The 22,195-nt window shown below is 40.2% G+C and overlaps 1 protein-coding gene across 7 annotated transcripts in view; it reads right to left on the bottom strand.

The window, feature by feature from the left end:
• ppargc1a (peroxisome proliferator-activated receptor gamma, coactivator 1 alpha) overlaps positions 1 to 22,195 on the bottom strand; it is a 697,135-nt gene that overhangs the window by 136,982 nt on the left and 537,958 nt on the right. For 4 of the 7 annotated variants that reach the window (XM_043693928.1, XM_043693938.1, XM_043693948.1 and 1 more), the window contains one exon: positions 3,564 to 3,743. In XM_043693928.1, coding sequence (XP_043549863.1) covers positions 3,564 to 3,743 — 180 coding nt within the window. Of the gene's footprint in view, positions 1 to 3,563; positions 3,744 to 6,633; positions 6,661 to 6,973; positions 7,184 to 22,195 lie in introns of those variants that run through there. The other 3 variants (XM_043693956.1, XM_043693974.1, XM_043693965.1) reach the window with 3 other exon arrangements.

Below are 22,195 nucleotides of genomic sequence, written 5' to 3'. Positions count from 1 at the left end.
CGGAGGCGGAGGATTTGGGAATACGGGATGGCATTTTTGCAAGAGATAGGGTATGAAGTGGTGTAATCCAGGTAGCTGTGGGAGTTGGTGGGTTTGTAGAAAATGTCAGTGTCAAGTCTGTCGTCACTGATGGAGATGGAGAGGTCCAGGAAGGGGAGCCAGGTGTCGGAGATGGTCCAGGTAAATTTAAGGTCAGGGTGGAATGTGTTGGTGAAGTTGATGAATTGCTCAACCTCCTCGCGGGAGCACGAGGTGGCGCCAATGCAGTCATCAATGTAGCGTAGGAAGAGGTGGGGAGTGGTGCCGGTGTAATTATGGAAGATCAACTGTTCTACGTAGCCAACAAAGAGACAGGCATTGCTGGGGCCCATACGTGTGCCCATGGCTACCCTTTTGGTCTGGAGGAAGTGGGAGGATTCAAAGGAGAAATTGTTAAGGGTGAGGACCAGTTCGGCCAAACGAATGAGAGTGTCGGTGGAGGGGTATTGTTGGGAACGTCTGGAGAGGAAAAAACGGATGGCTTGGAGGCCCTGGTCATGGCGGTTGGAGGTGTAGAGGGATTGGATATCCATGGTGAAGATGAGGCTTTGGGGGCCGGGGAAACGGAAGTCTTGGAGGAGGTGGAGTCCGTGGGTGGTGTCTCAAATGTATGTGGGGAGTTCCTGGACTAGGGGGGGGATAGGACAGTGTCGAGGTAGGTAGAGATGAGTTCAGTGGGGCAGGAGCATGCTGAGACAATGGGTCGGCCAGGGTGGTCAGGCTTGTGGATCTTGGGAAGGAGGTAGAACCGGGCAGTGCGGGGTTCCTGCACTATGAGGTTGAGATAGGATAGGCCAGATAATTACAGAGCAGTTAATCCATCATCAGTGGCAAGGAAATTATTAGAAAAAAGTCTGAGGGACAGAATTAATCAACATTTGGAATGGCATGGATTGATTAAGGATAGTCAGCTCAGATTTGTTAGAGGGAGATCTTGTCTAATTTGTAGGAGTTTTTTTTGATAAAGAGTGATGATCTGGTTTACATGGACATCAGCAAGGCCTTAGACATGGTCCCACATGAAAGGCTGGTCCAAAATGGGATAACATGTTGGCAAACTAGATCCAAATGTGGTTTGCAAATAGGAGGCAAAACGTGATGTTGTAAGTTTGGAAGTCTGTGACCAACAGTGCACCACAGGGAACAATGCTGGGAGCCTTACTGTTTGTGATGTATATTAACAACTTTAACATAAATGTTGAAGGTAAGTTTGCCCATGACACAAAAATGGGTGCAGTTGTTGACAGTGAGGAGGATGGTCTCAGGCTACAATCTAGTATTGATCAGATAGTAAATTGGACTGAGCAATAGAATTTAATTTTGATCAGTGTGAGGTGATGCATTTTGGGAGGTTTAATAAAGGATGGATTTACACAATGAATGAAAAGTCCCCACAAAGTACTGAGGAACCAAGTGACCTTGGTGTATGTCCATAGATCCCTGAAGGTATCAGCACAGGTAGATAAGGTGGTAAAGAAGGCATATATGATGCTTGCCTTTATAAGCTGAGGCATAGAATATAGGAGCAGGGAAGTTTTATCACAATTTTATAAAACAATTGTTAGGCCACAGGTGGAATATTGTGTGCTGGTCTGGTCACCACACTGTTGGGAAGCCATCATTGCACTAGAGAGGATGCAGAGAAGATTCACCAGGATGTTGCCTGGAATAGAAAGTCTCAGTTATGAAGAGAGACTGGATTGACTGGGTGTGTTTCTCCTGGAGCAGAAGAGGCTGAGGGGGGATATGATGAATGATACAAAAATATGACAAGCAGAGACAGAATCTTTTTGCCCGGCAGATTGGTCTAAGACTCGAAGGCACAAGTTTAAGGTGAAGAAAAAGTGGTGAGAAAAAGAGGGGATCTGACGAAAATGAAATTTCACCCACAGAGCGGCAGAAGTATGGAAGCTTCTGCCTTTTGAAGGTAATGGAGGCAGGTACTTTCAACACCTGAATGAGCACTTAAAATGTCAGGATATTGCTGACTGCATTGAAATGGGATCAGTGCTGGGACCGCAGCTTTTTACAATATATATTAATGATATAGAAGATGGTATTAGCAATAACATTAGCAAATTTGCTGATGATATTAAGCTGGGTGGCAGGGTGAAGTGTGATGAGGATGTTAGGAGATTACAGGGTGACCTGGACAGGTTAGGTGAGTGGTCAGATGCATGGCAGATGCAGTTTAATGTGGATAAATGTATGGTTATCCACTTTGGTGGGAAGAACAGGAAGGCAGATTACTACCTAAATGGAATCAATTTAGGTAAAGGGGCAGTACAAAGAAATCTGGGTGTTCTTGTACACCAGGTAAGCATGCAGGTACAGCAGGTAGTGAAGAAGGCTAATAGCATGCTGGCCTTCATAACAAGAGGGATTGAGAACAGAAGCAAAGAGGTTCTTCTGCAGCTGTACAGGGCCCTGGTGAGACCACACCTGGAGTACTGTGTGCAGTTCTGGTCTCCAAATTTGAGGAAAGGCATTCTGGTTATTGAGGGAGTGCAGCGTAGGTTCACGAGGTCAATTCCTGGAATGGCGGGACTACCTGGAGTGACTGGGCTTGTATACCCTTGAGTTTAGAAGACTGAGAGGGGATCTGATTGAGACATATAAGATTATTAAAGGATTGGACACTCTGGAGGCAGGAAACATGTTTCCGCTGATGGGTGAGTGCCGAACCAGAGGACACAGCTTAAAAATACAGGGTAGACCATTTAGGACAGAGATGAGGAGAAACTTCTTCACCCAGAGAGTGGTGGCTGTGTGGAATGCTCTGCCCCAGAGGGCAGTGGAGGCCCAGTCTCTGGATTCATTTAAGAAAGAGTTGGATAGAGCTCTCAAGGATTGTGGAATCAAGGGTTATGGAGAGAAGGCAGGAACAGGATACTGATTAAGGATGATCAGCCATGATCATATTGAATGGTGGTGCAGGCTCGAAGGGCAGAATGGCCTACTCCTGCACCTATTGTCTATATAGTTTGATGTTAATTGGCCAGCATGGAGACAGAGGGCAGAAGGGCCTATTTCTATAACTTTAATCTATGTAATTTTTATCATAAATGAAATAATGTGATACAAAACAAACATAAAATTAGATTTTCATGGCCAGAGAAGCTGTTCAGAAATAATTATGATTTAATGTAGCATTAAAAATTCCAGCTCCAGCTCATTAACAAGTTATTTCTGAGGAGGGCGAGGGTTTAACAAATATTACAACATTAAAGGGAAAGTTATAATCAGTTCAAGATTTCAAGAACCTGTGTGCCTACATGGGCTTCAACAGTGCCAATTACACGGACATATTGTACAGGGAATTACTAAATAACAAGCGAGTTTCCTCATACAGCTGTGCATATGTGAATAGAAGAAGTTGCTACTAGTATTGCAGGGAATGGAAACAGGAATTATAGTACCTCTATTATTACAATTGCAAAATCTAGGCTTCATTGTACTTAAATATTATTATCCCATAAACCTGAAGGTAAAGTAAAACTTTGGATATTATTTTAGTTGCTTACCTCAAAGAGGTCAGATGATTCATTCCCATATTGGTTGGAAATTATTCCAGATTGGTCACTGTACCACTTGAGTCCACCCAGAAAAGTTTCTGTGTCCAAGTCATTTACATCGAGCTCTGAAAGGTCAAGTTCAGGGAGATCTGAACACAGTGGCTGGTCTTCACCAACTAATGCAGCACACTACAAGAAAACAAAGGAAAGCATGTTTTTAAAATAGTTGACATTACTGTACTGGCAAATAAATACCAGGTTATAGTCCAACAGGTTTAATTGGAAGCACACTAGCTTACGGAGCGACGCTCCTTCATCAGGTGATGAAGGAGCGTCGCTCCGAAAGCTAGTGTGCTTCCAATTAAACCTGTTGGACTATAACCTGGTGTTGTGTGATTTTTAACTTTGTACACCCCAGTCCAACACCAGCATCTCCGAATCATAGCAAATAAATATTGCAACTTGCTACAGCATAATAGTAACTTCATTAAAAAAGTGCAGTGTCTTGGCAATGCGGTTTCAGCCAATGCTACTACGTAAAGTACTGTTAACAGGGGTGCAAGAGTAATGCAGGTTAACTTCCCCTTGACTTTCCCGGATGCATACTCTACGTAAATGACCTTATTTGAAACTGGCAACTTCCTTTCAAACTTGTACAATAAAGACTTGATTCAAAATATGCACTGTTTTTGAATTTTTGCCATATTAATGTTTAAAGCTATGCTGTTTTCACTGCAAAATGGCTTTGATAACAGGGAAGATGAAAGAGAAAACAAAAAGCTATGACCACCAGGTGAGGGACTGGTTGACCTCATGGTCCACCAGGGAGCAAAGCAGGTTTGACAACACTTGACTCTACAGAGCTTCCCAGTGAGTAAACATACTATAGTTGGAGTTAAAAATAAAAGTTTGTATAAAAAAATGCAAACCAATTTTGACTGCAAGAATTAACAAAACATTTTGATGCAGCTCTATACAATTCAGTGATGCTGAAAATCCTTTGCTATCTGTACATGATGCAGTAGGAGATCAACAAAGTTAGGCTGTAGGTTTGCATTGCGAATATCCAAGAATCCACCCAAAAGTAAGTTCAGTCTCTGATAACTGAATAGCAAAATATCTCAAGCACGTGCTGGATTTTGACAGCTGAGTGAATGTCAGATTTAGTATAAATGGGCTTTTAAATAGCTAACAAGGATTCGGGAATTAACGTGAGAAAATTGCGAAGAAAACTACAGCTTGCCAGTTCATGCATATCTCATTGGTAGGTCCACACAGGTGCACTGAGCAGCTGATTCTGTTTTTTTTTATTAACTGAACTTCACTTATTAGGTAAAATAAGCAAACTTTATTGTCCTCATAAAGCAACTGACAAATTTTACATTGCAAGTTATTCCATAAATTTATGCTCTGTAAAAATTTTACCTATATTCTCATAGTCGTAACTACCCTAAAAATAGATAACCATTTTAATCCTGTTGGATGATCTCTCACAATATTGTAAAATATATTTCTGTATATTAGCTAAAAATGCTCATGCCCATTACAAATTTTGCTTTATAGTTTGAAATTACCAGATTGATTCAGCCTCAGAAAATCGATTTGTGCAGAACTTCAATTGACATGAAATCATATACCTCCACTCTATGACATCATGAACAGAGAATGCTGCCCACAATTCACTGCTTCCCATTCATAAATAATATCATTGGAACACAAGTTTAAGATATCACAACAAGGGGGAGATCTACACAATACATTTGCTCTCAAGAAACTACTATCCAACAACAGAAAAAAAAAAGGACAACTGAGTGACTGAAGTACATAGGCATGTCTTGCAATAACCTTTATAATTATGGAGCAATTTTATTGGCTTTTAACTGATCTCTTTCTAACTTCAAATTGATTGGATAGATTTTAAAATGTAGATTAAAGAATAAACGAGACATTTGATCATTTAAAACTTTTACTTTTGCCCTTTAATGAGCTTCAGTGGACGAAATAAAAATAAATTTTGCAGAAAGATCCTTAATTGCTACTATGACTAAATGGTAAAATAATATAAAAATCTACAATACTATACTTTTGCACTTAATAATTGCTTCCCCTTGCTGTCCTGAGAGAAACAGTCGAGATGGCAAAATATTCTTCACTGTCTCAAATTAAATTCTTTACTCAACTCTGGTTCACTCAAAACTAATGCATGACTGAAGAAAACAGATTTGCAAATACTGAAACACATTCTTTGCCAAAACCACTCAACTGCTTATTAACGAAGAGAGGCATCAAGAGGTCAGCAGATATTCCCAGTGCCTATGTAAACTGGAATGCAAGGTTTATGGACTGGAAGAGGCTGATGAGCAATCTATATAAAACATGCAATAGTGCTAATGCAATTCATGCACATGCAAGAATAGAAAAAAGACCTACTGCAACATTCTGAAAAATACTGGAATAGAATACAAAAAGCAAATAAAAACACATGAACGATTAAACAGCTTTTGGCACAGGAAAAAAATATACGCCTTCTATCAATTGTCTCTCAAGATTAACACAAAACCTAGCTGGAATCATCTTGGCATGTATGCATTTCCTGGATTTGAACATAAATACATAAAATCCCCTTACAGGACAAAACGTACTATGGGTATATCCGAAGGAGCAGCCGTGAATCTTTCTGCCTTTTTTAAAATGAATTGTTCCCTTTCAGGTGATATAGATTTAAAAAGTCAGTGCTTATTTTTAAATTACCAGCAGCAGCCTTTCCATACAAACATTCTGGAGCAGTTGCACTCCTACAGTGGATGACTTAGATTTAAATTTAATGTTTAAAAATAGTTATTCTAAATCAAGACTATTGTGAAAATATATGAGTTTGTACAATTAAAACCTGAGAAAACACAAACAATAAATACAAATCTTTGGTTCACACATTATGTTATCTAATTCACTCTAACATTTTTGTTTGTGGCACCATGCCAAACCAATTACCAAACGACACTGAAATTTCAAGTTAAATCTGAACCTTATGACATAAGTTGTTTCATAAATGAGAATTGTATTAAAAAGTCAGTGTCACCTTTAACAGCATTGAAATCATAGGTGTGTGGCTGCTTTCCAAATGAAAAAGACAGATAAAATCCAAGATAAAATTTCTGCCTGCTTATCATACTGCAAGGTTATACAAAAGTTTTTAGGCAAGTTTTTAAAAAAGGATCAGTAAAGCTAGCTCCTCTCATAGAAGATAATGAAAAGAGCTTGTGTGTAACATTGTCTCAATCATTTACTGGGAAAACAAGTTTGAAGCAAATTGAGGCTCAGGTGAATACTCTTTCAAACAGCATTCCTTATTTATTTAGACATAAGTTTGTTTATACTCACTACTGATGAAAAGATCACTGAATTATACCACAGCTCACCTCTGTTTCAGTCCACTCAAAGTCTTGGTTGCACCTGTCCCACTCCATTCAGTTTATGCCTTAAAATCTCAATAAGTCCACAGGCACACACAGCAAGCACACATGTGGGGTGTTGGCCCCTTACTGAAATTGAACTGAAGGCACCTGTCTTACTACTACACTAACGCTACTGTTCAGTGTCACATGACAAGGTTATTAAAAGGAGTTAGTGCTGTCAGTCAGAGGTACTATTCCATGATAACACCAATGACGTCTCAGAGGGTGGAGCTACAGTTAAGTACAGTAAATCTTTAAACTACTCAACCTTTGAATCTTTAGTCCCGTGCTGTGATTAAATTCCACTTTAGGAACCACGTCTTTATAACAATTCTGCCAATTAAAGAAATTGAATGATAATGGCATTTTTAAAAAAATCTTGTTGGAAGAGTCTTAAATGACATGAGGTTAAATACTATTTCATAGTCTAAAATTGTTTTCTTAATTAATTAGAAAATAGAATTTTACAAGAATTAGAATCCCTACAGTGTGGAAACAGGCCCTTCGGCCCAACAAGTCCACATGGACCCTCCAGACCCATTCCCCTACTCTATATTTGCCCCTGACTAATGCGCTTAGCCTATGCATTCCTGAACACTAGGGGCAATTTAGCATGGCCAATCGCTTAACCTGCACATCTTTGGACTGTGGGACGAAATCCATGTAGACACGGGAAGAATGTGCAAACTCCACACAGGTTGAGGCTGGAATCAAACCTGGGTCCCTGGCGCTGTGAGGCAATAGTGCTAACCACTGAGTCACCCTGAAAGAAATCAAACTCTTTAAGCATTTGCAAGGATTACACAATTTGAAACTCTAAATAATTTTCTTCCACTTCATTTTCTGAATTATAAACCATACAAATGTTGAAGTTCCAAGAAACTGCAATACAGTACTGAAATCATCACAATAAATAAAATGTTTTAGTTTCTTCTTAGCTGAATGAAGGACAAAACTGAATTTTCAGAAAGATTTGATACATTGAAAATTACCTAAGCCTTTACTTTTGCAATAACCTACACGCATAGAAACAATACAACAATATCATCTGTGTTGACAGTCAAAATAGAAAGGTGCTGAATTACATTATGATTTTGTGAAATTGGCATGGATTTCAAATATAAATAAGATTTTATTTTAATCAATGTGCAAAAAAACCATTAATGCTTCTGTTTGAAATGTATGATTCTAGTAAGAAAGGACATTAACCTCCATCAAAAAGAGCAGAAATCTGCCTTAGGTACAGACCAAGATATTGGTCATAAACCTGAAAAATGTCTGATGAAGTGATTTTCCCCAAACTGGCTGATTATTGATAAGGGGCAAACTTGGTGTCCAATTAAGGATGGCAGGCCAAAGACTTAACATTTCCAAAGCTGATTTAACAATTTTGAACTGGACTTTTCTAGTTAGGCTGAAACAATATGTCTCAATAGCCTTTAACTCACAAGGCTTACATATCTGCAAAATGCCAGAAATGCAAAATGGATAACCCAGCTCGGTCTTCTCCAGAGGTCCCCATAACAGGCTTCAGTCAATTTGATTAATTTCATGTTATATTAAGAAACAACTACAAGCACTAATACTGCAAAGGCTATGGCCTTGACACGAACTCAGTTTCAGCAATGAAGATTTGGGCTCTGGAATCATTTGTAACTTTGACCAGACGTTTTCCAAAAAAAAGCTGCAACATTGGCATCTACCAGACAATGTGGAAAATTACCCAGGTACCTCTTGTAAACAAAGTCTAATTCAGCCAATTAGCACCTCCTCAAGCTATTCTCAATCATTAGCAACATTATAGAAGGTCTAAAATACTATTAGGTGGCACTTACACAGTGATAACTTGCTCACTGACTGTTTGGGTTTCACCGAGGCCATTTGGTTCCAGACTGAATTACAACCTTTGTGCAAACATGGAACAAAAGAACATGATCCAAGATATGAGGTGAAAGTGACTGCCCTTGTCATTAAGGAAGCAAGTGTAAGGAGACAGTGGCAAAGTGACAATGCTACTACACTAGTAATCCAGAGGTTCAGGCTAATGCTTTGGCATGTGTTTTCAAACCCCACTATCACAGCTGATGGAATTTAAATGCAATTGATAAAATATGGGAGTTGAAAGCTACTATGATTAATGATGACCATGGCAACTACTATTTATTGTTACAAAAACCCATCCAGTTCACTAATGTACTTTAGGAAAGGAAATCTGCCATCAGTCTTTTCAACCTGCAATTCCAAGGACGCAGCAATATGATTGACTTTTGACTGCCTTCTGAAAAGGCCTTGCAAGTCACTTTGTTCACGGTAACTAGGAATGGGCAATAAATGCTAGCTTTGCCAGTAAAACCCAAATCCCATTATAGAATTAAGTAAAATTTGATCAAGCAATAGCAAGGAGCCTGAACAAAACTGAAGTCAATGGGGATCAAAGAAAATAATTCTCCAATGGTTGATGCTATAGCTATCATAAAATAAGATGGTTGAGGTTGCTCGATTCCTAATTAACACAGGGCCTGGACATTATTCGAGGTAAGTCCTGTGCCCAAACATCTTTAACTTTTTCATCAATCATCCTTCAATCCTAAAGTCAGAAGAGGAGGTGTTTGTTGATGCTTGCACAATCAGTACCATATGTGACTCTTCACTTATTGCAGTTCATAATCATACAGTCGGTTCTGCTGTAACACACGTTTCTTTAATGCAAATTGGCTATAATGTGATTGGAAAAACTTAGATCATTATTTGTAGAATACAAACTTTCCTTACCTGTATTGGCTTAATGTGATTCCAGACCCACTGGTTTAAATGGTGCTGCAAATTTATTAAAATGTGGAATCGCATGGGAACAGAACTATTGTGTTATATCAGGACAGACTGTATACAGGAAGTTCTGGACAATATTCAGCTTTTTCTACTTAAAGGTAACACAAGTACAGGGTAATGACCATTTCCAGCAATAGAGAATAACTTTTTCCCATTGAAATTCAACAGCATTACCATTGCAAATCATCCACTAACAACACCCAATGGGTTCACATTGTACAAAAACATAACTGGACAAATCATATAAATGCTGTGCCTATAACAACAGGTCAGAGCCTGGGAAATCTGCTGTGAGTAACTCATTTAATGTTTCAAAGTCAGTCCAGAATTGACAAGACACAAATCAGTAATATGATGGAATACTCTCCACTTGCCTGGATCAGTGCACTTCTACCAAAACTCAAAATGCTCGAGACAATCCAGGACAAACCAGCCACTTATCTTACAGTCATAGACTCATAGAGTCATAGAGATGTACAGCATGGAAACAGACCCTTCGGTCCAACCCGTCCATGCCAACGAAATATCCCAGCCCAATCTAGTCCCACCTGCCAGCACTTGGCCCATATCCCTCCAAACCCTTCCTCTTCATATACCCATCCAAATGCCTCTTAAATGTTGCAATTGTACCAGCCTCCACAACTTCCTCTGGCAGCTCATTCCATCCAACCGCTGTGTGAAAAAGTTGCTCCGTAGGTCTCTTTTATATCTTTCCCTTCTCACCCTAAACCTATCCCCTCTATTTCTGGACTTTCCCACCCCAGGGAAAAGACTTTGCCTATTTACCCTATCCATGCCCCTCATAATTTTGTAAACCTCTATAATGTCACCCCTCACCAACCTTGAAACACCCCTCCACTGCCAGGATGTACCTATGAGTTACATTGAATGGTGCAGTGGTTTGAAAATGAAATCTATTTCATCAGTAAGCTGCTTGATATTGCCTAGCCAATCTGAATCAAGAGAAACTCAGAATTCAAAGTAAAGGCTGTCCTGGGCCTGCTGTCACAGATAGAGTTATAACATATTTTTTCGACAAAGTTAATCTTTCTTTAAAATGGGCAAAAGGGACTGAATTGTATAAATTGTTGGCCAAGTGTCAGTTTTGTCAAGTTTCACGAAGGGTTTCTCACCACAATACTGAATGTGATCTCTTGCTACATCCTACCAAATCCACCTTATCAAAAACCTTTTCTATTCCATGGCACCTTTTTTGCTCGATTCTAGCCACATGTCACCACTTGCTGTTCCGGAGACAAACAGCAATTCAGCAGATATTTGTCAAAAAGTCACCATCCCTGGTGCCTAAGCCATATTTAAAGTTTGTTATGCACCCAATTGAATGCTAGCAATCCAAAGCTGCTCAGCTCAATGATGGACAGTCATTCTAAACATGTAGGAGAGGGAGAAAATAGGGACCTGCATGTCCTAGTGGATGGAGTAATGGAGGTGTGTCCATTTCCTGGAAGAATAAGATCATAACATCAGACCCTGGAAACTGGTCAAGTCACTGCAGTCTCCACAATCTGGAGAAACAGCCAGAACTGATGCACGAAGGTCAATAACATCTACAATCTGTCATGTAAGTGACAGGCCCTTCTGTCTATGACCTTATATTCTCTCTGTCTCTGCTATTGCTCCTAACAAGTCTCCACTCTGCTACTCTTACTATACCCCACAACATCTTCCCTACTCGCTCTCACTCCCCCAACTTCTCACACCATTATGACTGCATGGCCTCTGTGCTGATACTCACTTGTCCAGGACTTATCACCACCTTTTGACCAACTGCAACAACACTAACATGTGTGCTACCCATTTTCATCTCATTAAATCACTCCTCTCCTCTCATTCCAGAAGAAAAAAGCAGGGTGGAAAGAGCATGAATGGTGCAGGAGTGCCAACAGTAGAGGATCAGGACTGTTGCTCTGGGGATGCCAAGACATCCATGTCCCACCAACTGAGAATATACTGCAACCCCCTTTTTCACCTTCTGTCTGAGTCATTCATGATACACCAGTTCCAACCATTGGTTTCCTCAGAAGCTGAAGGGTGACCTTATAAAGGTTCCTAAAATCATGAGGGGCATGGGTAGGGTAAATAGACAAGGTCTTGGGTTGGGGCAGTCCAGAACTAGATGGCATATGTTTAGGGTGAGAGGGGCGACATTTTCACAGAGGGTGGTGCGTGTATGGAATGAGCTGCCAGAGAAAATGGTGGAGGCTGGAACAATTACAACATTTAAAAGGAATCTGGAAGGGTATATGAATAAGAAGGGTTTAGAGGGATATGGGCCAAGTGCTGGCAAATGGAACTAGATTAGGTTAGGATATCTGGTTGGCATGGATGAGTTGGACTGAATGGTCTGTTCCATCCTGTACATCTCTATGCCTCTGACTCTATGGTCAGAATGACTCCTATCTCTTGTGTTTCGCAAGTACCAGCAGGTTGTCCATAGGCTTTGTGGAGAAACTGCAAACTCTGCAAAAAGCCACTTACTCGGTCTCTGAGAAAGAGTTTCAAGGCCTGAGAGGAAGCATTGTCAAAGCTGCCTTCTGCATCCCTTATAAGCTCAGATATTGAATCTTGGTGGGAAAGTCACAGTGAAACACATTGGGAGTACAAGCTGGTGAGCACCTCACTGCGACAGATCTGTGGTTGGCCCAGAACAAAAATGCCCCAGACTCAGGAGGACTGCCGGAGACCAGCCACCATTGGAGGAGAGGACCCTGTGACAACAACAGTCAGGAATTTTGTGCAAGTACCCAGAGGGGAACAAAAACAGCAGACAGGTACGAGGGTGATAATGGTCCTTATTACCCAGGAGGTAGTCTGGAAGAAGTGTAGCTATGGAGACCCAGCTGTCTCAAGCATGTAATCATCTAGTTGCCTCCCTGAACAGGTTGACAGCTTACATAGAGGGTCAGGTCAGTAGCTTCAGAGTCTGCTGGATTCATGCACTCACTTACACTTTGTAGGCCCAGTTATTAGTCCTCATGACCAAAGAATCACCATGACGGATGTAGAACATAACATGAACTCCACACCATTCCTCAAAAGGAGAAAGAGGAGGGTTCGTGGTGACACCTACCTGGAGCACACACTGGACACATGCCGCTCAGGACACTATTGAATTTCTTGGACCTCCACCCTTTCTGACCCCCTTCAACCTTTGGAAGTTCAACGCAAGGAGGATGCATTTGCAAGACCCTCAGCATGTCAGGGCTGCCCACACAAAAAATGCTACCAGGATCACCCAATCAATGGGCCAACAATTCCACTGTCAGGCTTCCTCCACCTTAGCTGCAAATACTGTGACAACACTGAGATACCATAACAGGGAAAGAAAGAAAAAATCTTTTGAGGGCAACATTCCCTTTAATTTTCTTACCAGCTTCATGGGCTACAACTTCTAGAACTAGATGTCAATGCTATAATTGCATGCCAATCCAAATCACTGTGTGTGGAACATTGGGACAGCTGCACTTACACAGCTTAAGACAGAACATTGTTTGATGGCATGTGTAGCAGCATACTGTATGTAAAGTATCATACTTGCACAAGTATTAAATCTGTTTGTTTGAGTCTCAGACTCACCTTGACTGTAAGTGTGCTAGTGTGATGATTATGTCTGTATCTGATGTACCATAGATTTATGTTTATTGATGAGACCTTACTGCAGCCTGTGGAAGGAAATTAAACAAGGTGTATATAGGGAAATTGGTTTTATTGGCACCATTGCTCCTCTTGGTCAAACATCACTATCATTTACCTGGCCTCTTTCCGCAAATGTGTTGGTGCTAAATGCTGAATATATTTGATGGGGTTGGAGAAGTGTACAGCACACAGACACCAATGCTTTATGATTGCCAAGGATTAGGGGACCCGCAGGTCTGCATCCTGTATAGTGCGTGGTCTGTGTGTTTTATTCTTGCACTCTCAAGGACTTCACATCAGAGGGCTTTGTCGACTTCTCCCTCACAGGTCAAGACATTTTCAGCATCCACTCTGGCTGTGGTCACTGTCATTATCTTTCACATTGAGTAGTTTTGCATGATGGAAGTAAAAGGATAGTAAAAGGAGGAGTCGGGTGAATTAGAGACCAAAAAGGGATTTAGACATGGAGGCAAGAGGCATGGCTGTGATAATAAATGAATACTTTGGACCTGTCTTTGCGAAGGAAGTAAATGCTACTCAAACTGTGGTGGCAGAGGAGGGCGTTGTCAGTATATAGAGTCAAAATTAATGAGAAGAATGTGATGGTTAGGTTATCAATACTTAAAGTTGACAAGGCATCATGACCAGATGGGTGCATCCAAGGATCCCAAAGGAAGCAGTAGTGGAAATTGCAGAAGTATTGCCTGTGGATCTTCAGCCTTCTCGAGGTTCAGGGGAAGTGTCAGAGGACTGGAGAATTGAAGTTATTATGTCCTTATTCAAAAAGATTGTAAGGATAAGACCAGTAATAACAGACCAGTCAGTTTAATTTCAGTGGTAAAGTTTCTGGAATTAATTATTCAGATAGAATTAGCAGTCACATGGTAAAAGGTGAAGATGTGGAAGAAAATCACCTGTACGCATATTCAAAAATAACGGGTACCTAAAGACCATAGTCCATCGATTTCTCAGCCACAAACCCAAACAAGCAGACAAAACACGCCCAAAATCCCTAGTCACTCAAAGACATCTTGGAAATGACTGCCAGACTACTGGGATCTCTTGGCATCATGGTCACCCACAAACCCACCAATACACTAAAACAGCAGCTAATGAACTTAAAATACCCTATACAGCCAACATGCAAAATGAACATCATTTACAAAGTACCTTGCTAGAGCTGTAACAAACACTCTATTGGACAAGCAGGCAGAAAACTTGCCACCAGGATGCATGAACATCAACTAGACACAAAAAGACATGTCCCACTGTCACTAGTATCCTTACACACAGATGAGGTAGGATATCACTTTGGCTGGGACAACACATCCATCCTAGAACAAGCCAAACAGAGACATGCATGAGAATTCCTAGAAGCATCGCATTTACAACCGGAAGTCTATTAACAAACACATTGACTTGGATCCCATCAATCACCCTCTGAGAAAAAAAGAATAGGAAATGACATCACCAACACAGGAAATAACATCACCACAGAAAATGACATAACTGACCCAAGGAAACCTAACACAAATAGAAGGTGGGCCATAATACCAGCGCTTCACCGGAGGCTCATGGATGATGTTACTTAGTATGGTGACGAAACGTCTGAAAATGATACTTCCAGCTCAGTGAGCAAACCGACATTGAGAACCCAACCTGGGCTATAAATCTTTTCCAAACTCACCAAAGTGAAGATGCTTAGGGAGGGCCAAACTTGGGCTATATTGTGTTTGACTAACTTCCTGGACTTTTTTTGAAAAGGTAACAGAAAGAGTCGATAAAGATAATGCTGGTGATATAATCATAGAGTCCCTAAAGTGTGAAAGCAGGCCATTCATCCCATTGGCTCCATACTGAACTTCCAAAGAGCATCCCTTCTAGACCCACCCCCCCATCCCTCCCCCATCCCAATCCTGCAAACCTGCATTCTCCATGGCTATTCTACCTAACCTGCGCATCCCTGGACACTATGGGCAATTTAGCATGGCCAATCATCTAGTCTATTTACCTTTGGAATATGGAAGGAAACTGGAGCACCCTGAAGAAGCCACACAGACACGGGAAGAATGCGCAAACTCCAAACAGACTGTTGTCCAAGGGTGGAATCAAACCCAGGTCCCTGGTGCAGCAATGTTAACCACTGAGCACCATGCCGCTCCAAAAGTATATGTGGACTTTTGAAAGGCATTTGATACAATACCACACAATAGAACTGTCAGAAAAATTACATATCATGGAATAAAAGTAACAGTACTAACATGGATACATAATTTGTGGAGTAAAAGGAAACAGAGAGTAATGGACAATGGATGTTTTTGGGCTGAAGGAAAGTTTAGTAGTGCAGATCCCTGGGGGCCCACATTGTCCTCCATGCTTTTCTTTAAACTAATGATCTGGACCTTGGTAGGCAGGGGACAATTTCAAAGATGGTACAAAACGTTTTGTAACTGTGAAACTCCAAAAGGTCACAGACAAGTTGGTGGAGTGTGTGGATGGCTGACAAATGATGTTTAATGCACAGCATTGTGAAGTAATGCATTTTGGTCAGAAACATATAAACAGATAATATTAAAGAAAGGGTACAATACCAAAAGGGTGCAACAGCAGATCACTGAATGTGGCAAGACAGGTGGACAGAGAGGCATATAACATCTTAGGCTTTATTAATTGGGTTATAAGTACAAGAGCAATTAGATCATGCTGAACTTATACAAGAAACTCTTTTGACTTCAGTTGAAATACTGTTTTAGGCACCACATTATAGGAAGGATGTGAACAAATTGGAGAGACTGCCAAAGAGGATTACAGAAATGGTTTCAAACATGAAATGATTTCTGAGGATAGATTGGAGAAATTGGACGGCTCTCCTTGAAGAAGAAAAGTAAGAAGATAGGAATTTTCAAAATCATAAGAGGTCTGCATAGAGTGTACAGGACAAAACTGTTTCGTGTGTAAAAGCCTCAAAAACAAGAGGGTATAGATTAAAAGTAATGTATAAATGTAGAAAATATGATGTGAAAAAAATCCCTTTCACATAATGAATAGTTTGGGTCTGGATGCATTTGCCAAAGTGTGGTGGAGGCAGTCAAACGAGGCATTCAGGGGGGCATTTAATAATTACTTACATAGAAGCAATGTGCACGGGTATAGGGAATAAACAGCCAAAAGGCACTAAGTTATCATGCTTGTTCAGAGTGAATGCAGCCAAGTTGGACTGAATACCATTTGTGATGCATTGTTTTCTTCTAGCTCTGTCATATTGCATTTTTCTTGACCTCTGTAAAAATTTATTTGAAAAACAAAACAGTTACTGAAAACAAATGTACAAATGAGCTACAGCTTATATCCTTTCTGTCAATTTGGAGACTGCATAATAAGGCTGCACAGCTGAAGAAACCTTGTCGTAAGACAAAGTTCAGCATCTGTGGACCTGAACATATTGAACATTGGAGGAATTCGACTCAGATAGCAGTAGTTAACTCAGTCAATTATTACTAAACATATCAACGTGTTCAATCTTCAATGCTATATAAAATAATATGTGGCTAATATCCACTCTGACAAGTTTTTGGAAACCAAGTGATTTGTCCTCCCCTCTGACAACAGTATCTTATTCTTTTTCCTTTTATTCCTCAAATCTCTATGAGTATCCAGAAAAGATACTTGCTCCAAGTTGATTTCAAATTTACTCACAGTGAGTCTGTGACTATTTTGCATAGACTTATGTCTGAGAGAACAAATCAACATAAAAATTAGCCAACAACCATTTCATAAATGGTTCCAGACTTGCAGTGTTCTGTCATGCAACATAGTCACAATCCAAGTTTCAATGTTCATAAAGCATGCAAAACAAGAAGGAACACTCATAACTTACTTTTGTCAATATCAAATAATTCCAGCCTTTTAGACATGGAGGACAGATTATTATGTTATTAGGGATCTCATCAGCTGGCTGGAGAACCACACTGTCTCTTCCAGGAAAGGCCCACCTGACCATATGGCGAGAAATCAGTAACAAGACCACCAGTGGTAATTCACCGAGAATCAAGAACATCGAGCATCTGATTGGTTGGCTCTTCAGTAGCACAACTGATGGGTCCATGGCTGATGCCAAAACAGCAGCCATGGAGTTCAAGGATCATGAAGGATCCAAGACCAAATATTTTGTGGGGTGTGCAGTTTCCTGGGTTAGTAGACGAGGAAAGAAGGCCAAAGGGGATTTAATATAAGGGCAGTAGTTGACCTCCAGAAGGTATTGTTTATGGGTCTAAAAGGGTTAAATACTGAGGAGTGCCACAAACACCACACACAATGATGATATCATATGGATTTCTGGACAAAGTTAAAAATCACAGAACACTAGGTTATAGTCCAACAGGTTTATTGGGAAGCACTAGCTTTTGGAGCGCTGCTCCTTCATCAGAGGACAGAATGACTTGGAAGAATTTTGGAGAAGTGAGACCAAACATCTGGCCCTCCTCAAAGTCTGTATATCAATGTCCATTATATCAATGTGGCCTGCAACTAATTGCTAATGAACAATAAATTACGTCTCATTATCTACATTCCAGTTATATCAGAAAATGTTTTTGCTTTATCAATCAGGGCCAATTAGACCCTGCAATTTCTTACATTCAAAGAGGATAGTTTGTACAGAATACTGAATTGTTATGCCTAGAACATGGTAAGCAGGCATCCACATTTGATTTGACTGTTTATTCAACATGTGGTGAGCAGTAGTGTGAGATCCTCAGACTCATAATACTCATACAGCAATATCAACAGCTGGAGGGAGCTTAAAATTTAAGAATCCTACAGAACAAATCTTTGCAGCAATCCTCAATGAGGATACACCAGTGAGTGGTAAAAACATTTCAGACCTGGTAAAAGATGCACTGTAACAGCAGAGTTAGCAATTTCCTGGCTATGGAGAATTATTAACTCCAAAACAGATACAGACTGCATCGTAAGCTGGTGATCTTTGGGAGTTGTCCAACTCTCTGCTCAATGTTGAGTTAACAGACATCGAAGGCTTCATGACTAAAGCTTCAAATCCCTAATAGACTGGGGCAATTTTAAAGTGGAGCAGTAATCTTGGCTAGAAAAACAATGTTAAAAAAACTATTTACAGATCAGATCATGGTGAATGAGCACAAGGCATGGCTACAGATATGGTAGCGAACAGCCAAGACAACATGTTGACCTAAGGTCACAAACCCAGCAATTAAAGTTATAACATTGAGCAGTTTAAAAGCCTAAGCAGACCTAATCTAATGGGAAAAGAAAATATGGGAGACATTATTAAGGCTGCATAAAAGGTGGAGATTTTTACAGCTGTGATAAAGGCACAATCATTTATTTAAACTATGCAGAGTGGGAGTCATTCAGTAAAACTGTGATCAAAATGGGAATCATTTATTAAAGCTTGGAAAAGTAGGACTTATACAAGGAAGTGGTGAGAAAGGTAGGAATTCATTATTTCACTTGTGAAGGACAGGAATTAAAGGTAGGAACCCTCCATTTTAGACAGGAGAAGGTTTAAATCCTCTATTTTGCCTACAAAAAACTGGAAAACCCTCCAGTATAGCAGCAAACAGCAGAAGCACTACCAAAACTGTGAAATAAGTATTCAGCATGAAAAACATATAATCAATCTAGGGAGACATGGCATCAGAAATACATCAAGAACACTTAATTTCAGGGTAGATCAAATTCAACACTAATCGGACATGTTGGAGAAAACAGTTTTGTAACTTAAGTTGTATACTAAATCAGAAGTTGTACAAGCAAGTACACTTCTATGTACAATTGGGAGCATGGTTGATGTTGCAACAGCTCAACAAGGCATAAATGAGCAAGAGATACTTTTGCAAAACTGTTGACAGCTTTTGATAATTACTTCCAAACTAATGCAGTTGTTTAAAAAGATTTAATTGAACAGCTCAGCATCCAAAGGATCCATAGATGGTTTCATTAATAGTCTCTATAGATTAGTGAAGAAATATGACGATTGTATAATCAATCAATTGGTATAGGAATTGCCAATGAAACTTGCCAGATTTATTACAGCACGAAAGAGACCAAAATCTAGAGAAAGGCATCCAGATAGTGAGTGAAGCAGAAGTCTGGAAACAACAAAGATTAATATTCAAATGAGAAGTTCAACCTTGACAGAGGAGATCAACAGAATCCATTCAAATCATAAGGTACAAAACCATAATCAACACATATGAGAAACCAATACAGTGGTTAGTTCTGGCCTAAAAGTTCTTGTTAGCACTGTAGAGCAAAGAAATCTCAGTCATAAATCATATCCAGGTATTATAAGTGAAGGCTTTAAAAAAATGTTAACTCTGTTTCTCTCCAGAGTTACTCCAGCACTTTGTTTTTATTTCACCCTTCCATCATCTATAGGTGCTGGAACTTCCATCACCTGCAGTTTCACCTATAGGTGCTGGAACTGAATAATCAAAATATTAAATTTAAACATTTGTGTGTTTCAACATAAATCTGTAGGTGAAAATAAAAATCTACGGACACAAATTGAAGATGCAGTACAAAATTACAGTTTTGGAAATTTGGGATACTGCAGAGAAGAACTATTTTATTGTTTCATGGGGTATTGAACATTGATGGCAATAGGAGCATTTGTTGCCCACAACCCGACTGCCCTTCAACAGAATAACCTGCTAGGCTATTGCAGAATGCAGTAAAGTGCCCGATACATTGTTGTGGGTTTGGAGAAGCAAGTAGGCCAGATCAAGTAAGGAAGATAGATTTCCTTCCTCAAAGTACATTAGGGAACAATTTTCTTCAGAGCAATAAATGACAGTTTCAAGATCACCACTTCTAAAGACTGGCTAACAATTTCAGATTTATTGATTTAATTCAAATTCCACTAGCTGCCATGGTGAGATTTTCACACATGTCTCGACAGCATTAGCCTGAACCTCTGGATTACTATTCCAGGGAAACTTTCTGTTTCAATAGGAAACCATCTTCTATGAAGGAAATCCAAAAACGCATAAGTCTTCCAAATGATCCAAAGGAGAACTATTTGTTTCAGCAGGAAAGATGTCCTTTGTGAGGGGAATCCAAGAGATTAAAGGTTTCACAGTTAAAAGGGACCTACAGATCTCAGACTGTTAGGAAGAAAAACAAAAGCAATGGTCAGTTCCCAGCAAACTACCAGTCTTCAAAGTCTGACTAGAATGTGATCTGCGAGAATAGTGAACCCTTCAAATCACCTGAATTTATAAAGTCAGAGACTTGAGAGGATATAGGTCGGTTGTAAATGTAATTATTTACATAGATGTTTAATATTAATATGGAGAAAATAAGCTTGAGAGGAAGAGTATTTGTATATTTGTCTGAAAGGGTTAATATCAAGGAGTGCCATAAGTGCTACAGAAAGTTATGATGTCTGATGGAATTCTGGACAGACAGGATACTAATAGAATAAGTTTCCTCCTGAAAGTCTCTGTACAATGTCTAGATTAGCGTGCTGCTGGAAAGCACAGCAGGTCAGGCAGCATCCGAGGAGCAGGAAAATCAACGTTTCGGGCAAAAGCCCTTCATCAGGACTCATGATGAACACTTCTTGCCTGACCTGCTGTGCTTTTCCAGCACCACTCTAATCTAGACTATGATTTCCAGCACCTGCAGTCCTCACTTTTGCCTAGTCTCCGTACAATGTCAATCTTATCAATGTGACCTCTAATTCATTGCTAAAATACAATAAACTACATGTTTCTAACTTCTTGCTAGACCAGGAAGTGGTTTTCTTCTACCAGATGAAACAGAACTCAAAATATCCTACACTTAAAAAAGGATAGCAACCTTTATCATGTGCTACACACTAAAATAAAACAAAGAACTACAGATGCTGGAAATCTGAAATGAAAGCAGTCTTGCAGCAGATCTGCTGAGTTTCTCCAGCAAATTTTCTTTTTGCTTCATCATGAGCTGCAGCTGTTACAGTATAGTAACTTGGCATGCTCATAGAGCTATTGACACCCCACTCAGTCTTCGATCAGGCACTGATGACTTGGCGATCAATATATATGCAATGAAAACTCTTGAAAACATATCAGATTCTTTAGCAGACAGAACACTAAAAGGGGGACAATTTTCAGTTTGCTCAGTTGGCTGTTTAGCTGGTTGTGACAGAAAATGATGCCAACAGGTTGGGTTCAATTCCCAAACCAGCTGAAATTACCATGAAAAACCCTCCTCAACCCCTCCCTCATCTGAAATTAAAACTACCACCAGTCATCTCTCTTTAATGAGAAGGTGGCCCTACAACCTAATACTATTTTGGCGACTCTAGGTTTACCTTACCCCATCTGAGGCCTCAAATTAAACAGTTACCCAGACAGAAAGTGGATTGAGGCAAAGAGAGGTGGAAGGGGATCAATAATAACTTGCAGCAGGTGTTCTTTTCCAAATACTGGGTCCCTTATTCAGGCGCAGCAGGTCAGGCAGCATCCAAGGAACAGGAGAATCGACGTTTCGGGCAAAAGCCCATCTTCAGGAATGAGGAAAGTGTGTCCAGCAGGCTAAGATAAAAGGTAGGAAGGAGGGACTTGGGGGAGGGGCGTTGGAATTGCGATAGGTGGAGGGAGGTCAAGGTGAGGGTGATAGGCCAGAGTGGGGTGGGGGCGGAGAGGTCAGGAAGAAGACTGCAGGTTAGGAAGG

The sequence above is a fragment of the Chiloscyllium plagiosum genome, chromosome 1, assembly GCF_004010195.1.
Source record: "Chiloscyllium plagiosum isolate BGI_BamShark_2017 chromosome 1, ASM401019v2, whole genome shotgun sequence".
NCBI classification, from domain to species: domain Eukaryota; kingdom Metazoa; phylum Chordata; class Chondrichthyes; order Orectolobiformes; family Hemiscylliidae; genus Chiloscyllium; species Chiloscyllium plagiosum.
Note: the sequence above shows the minus strand (reverse complement) of the source record. Positions and strands in the feature narration are given on the sequence as shown.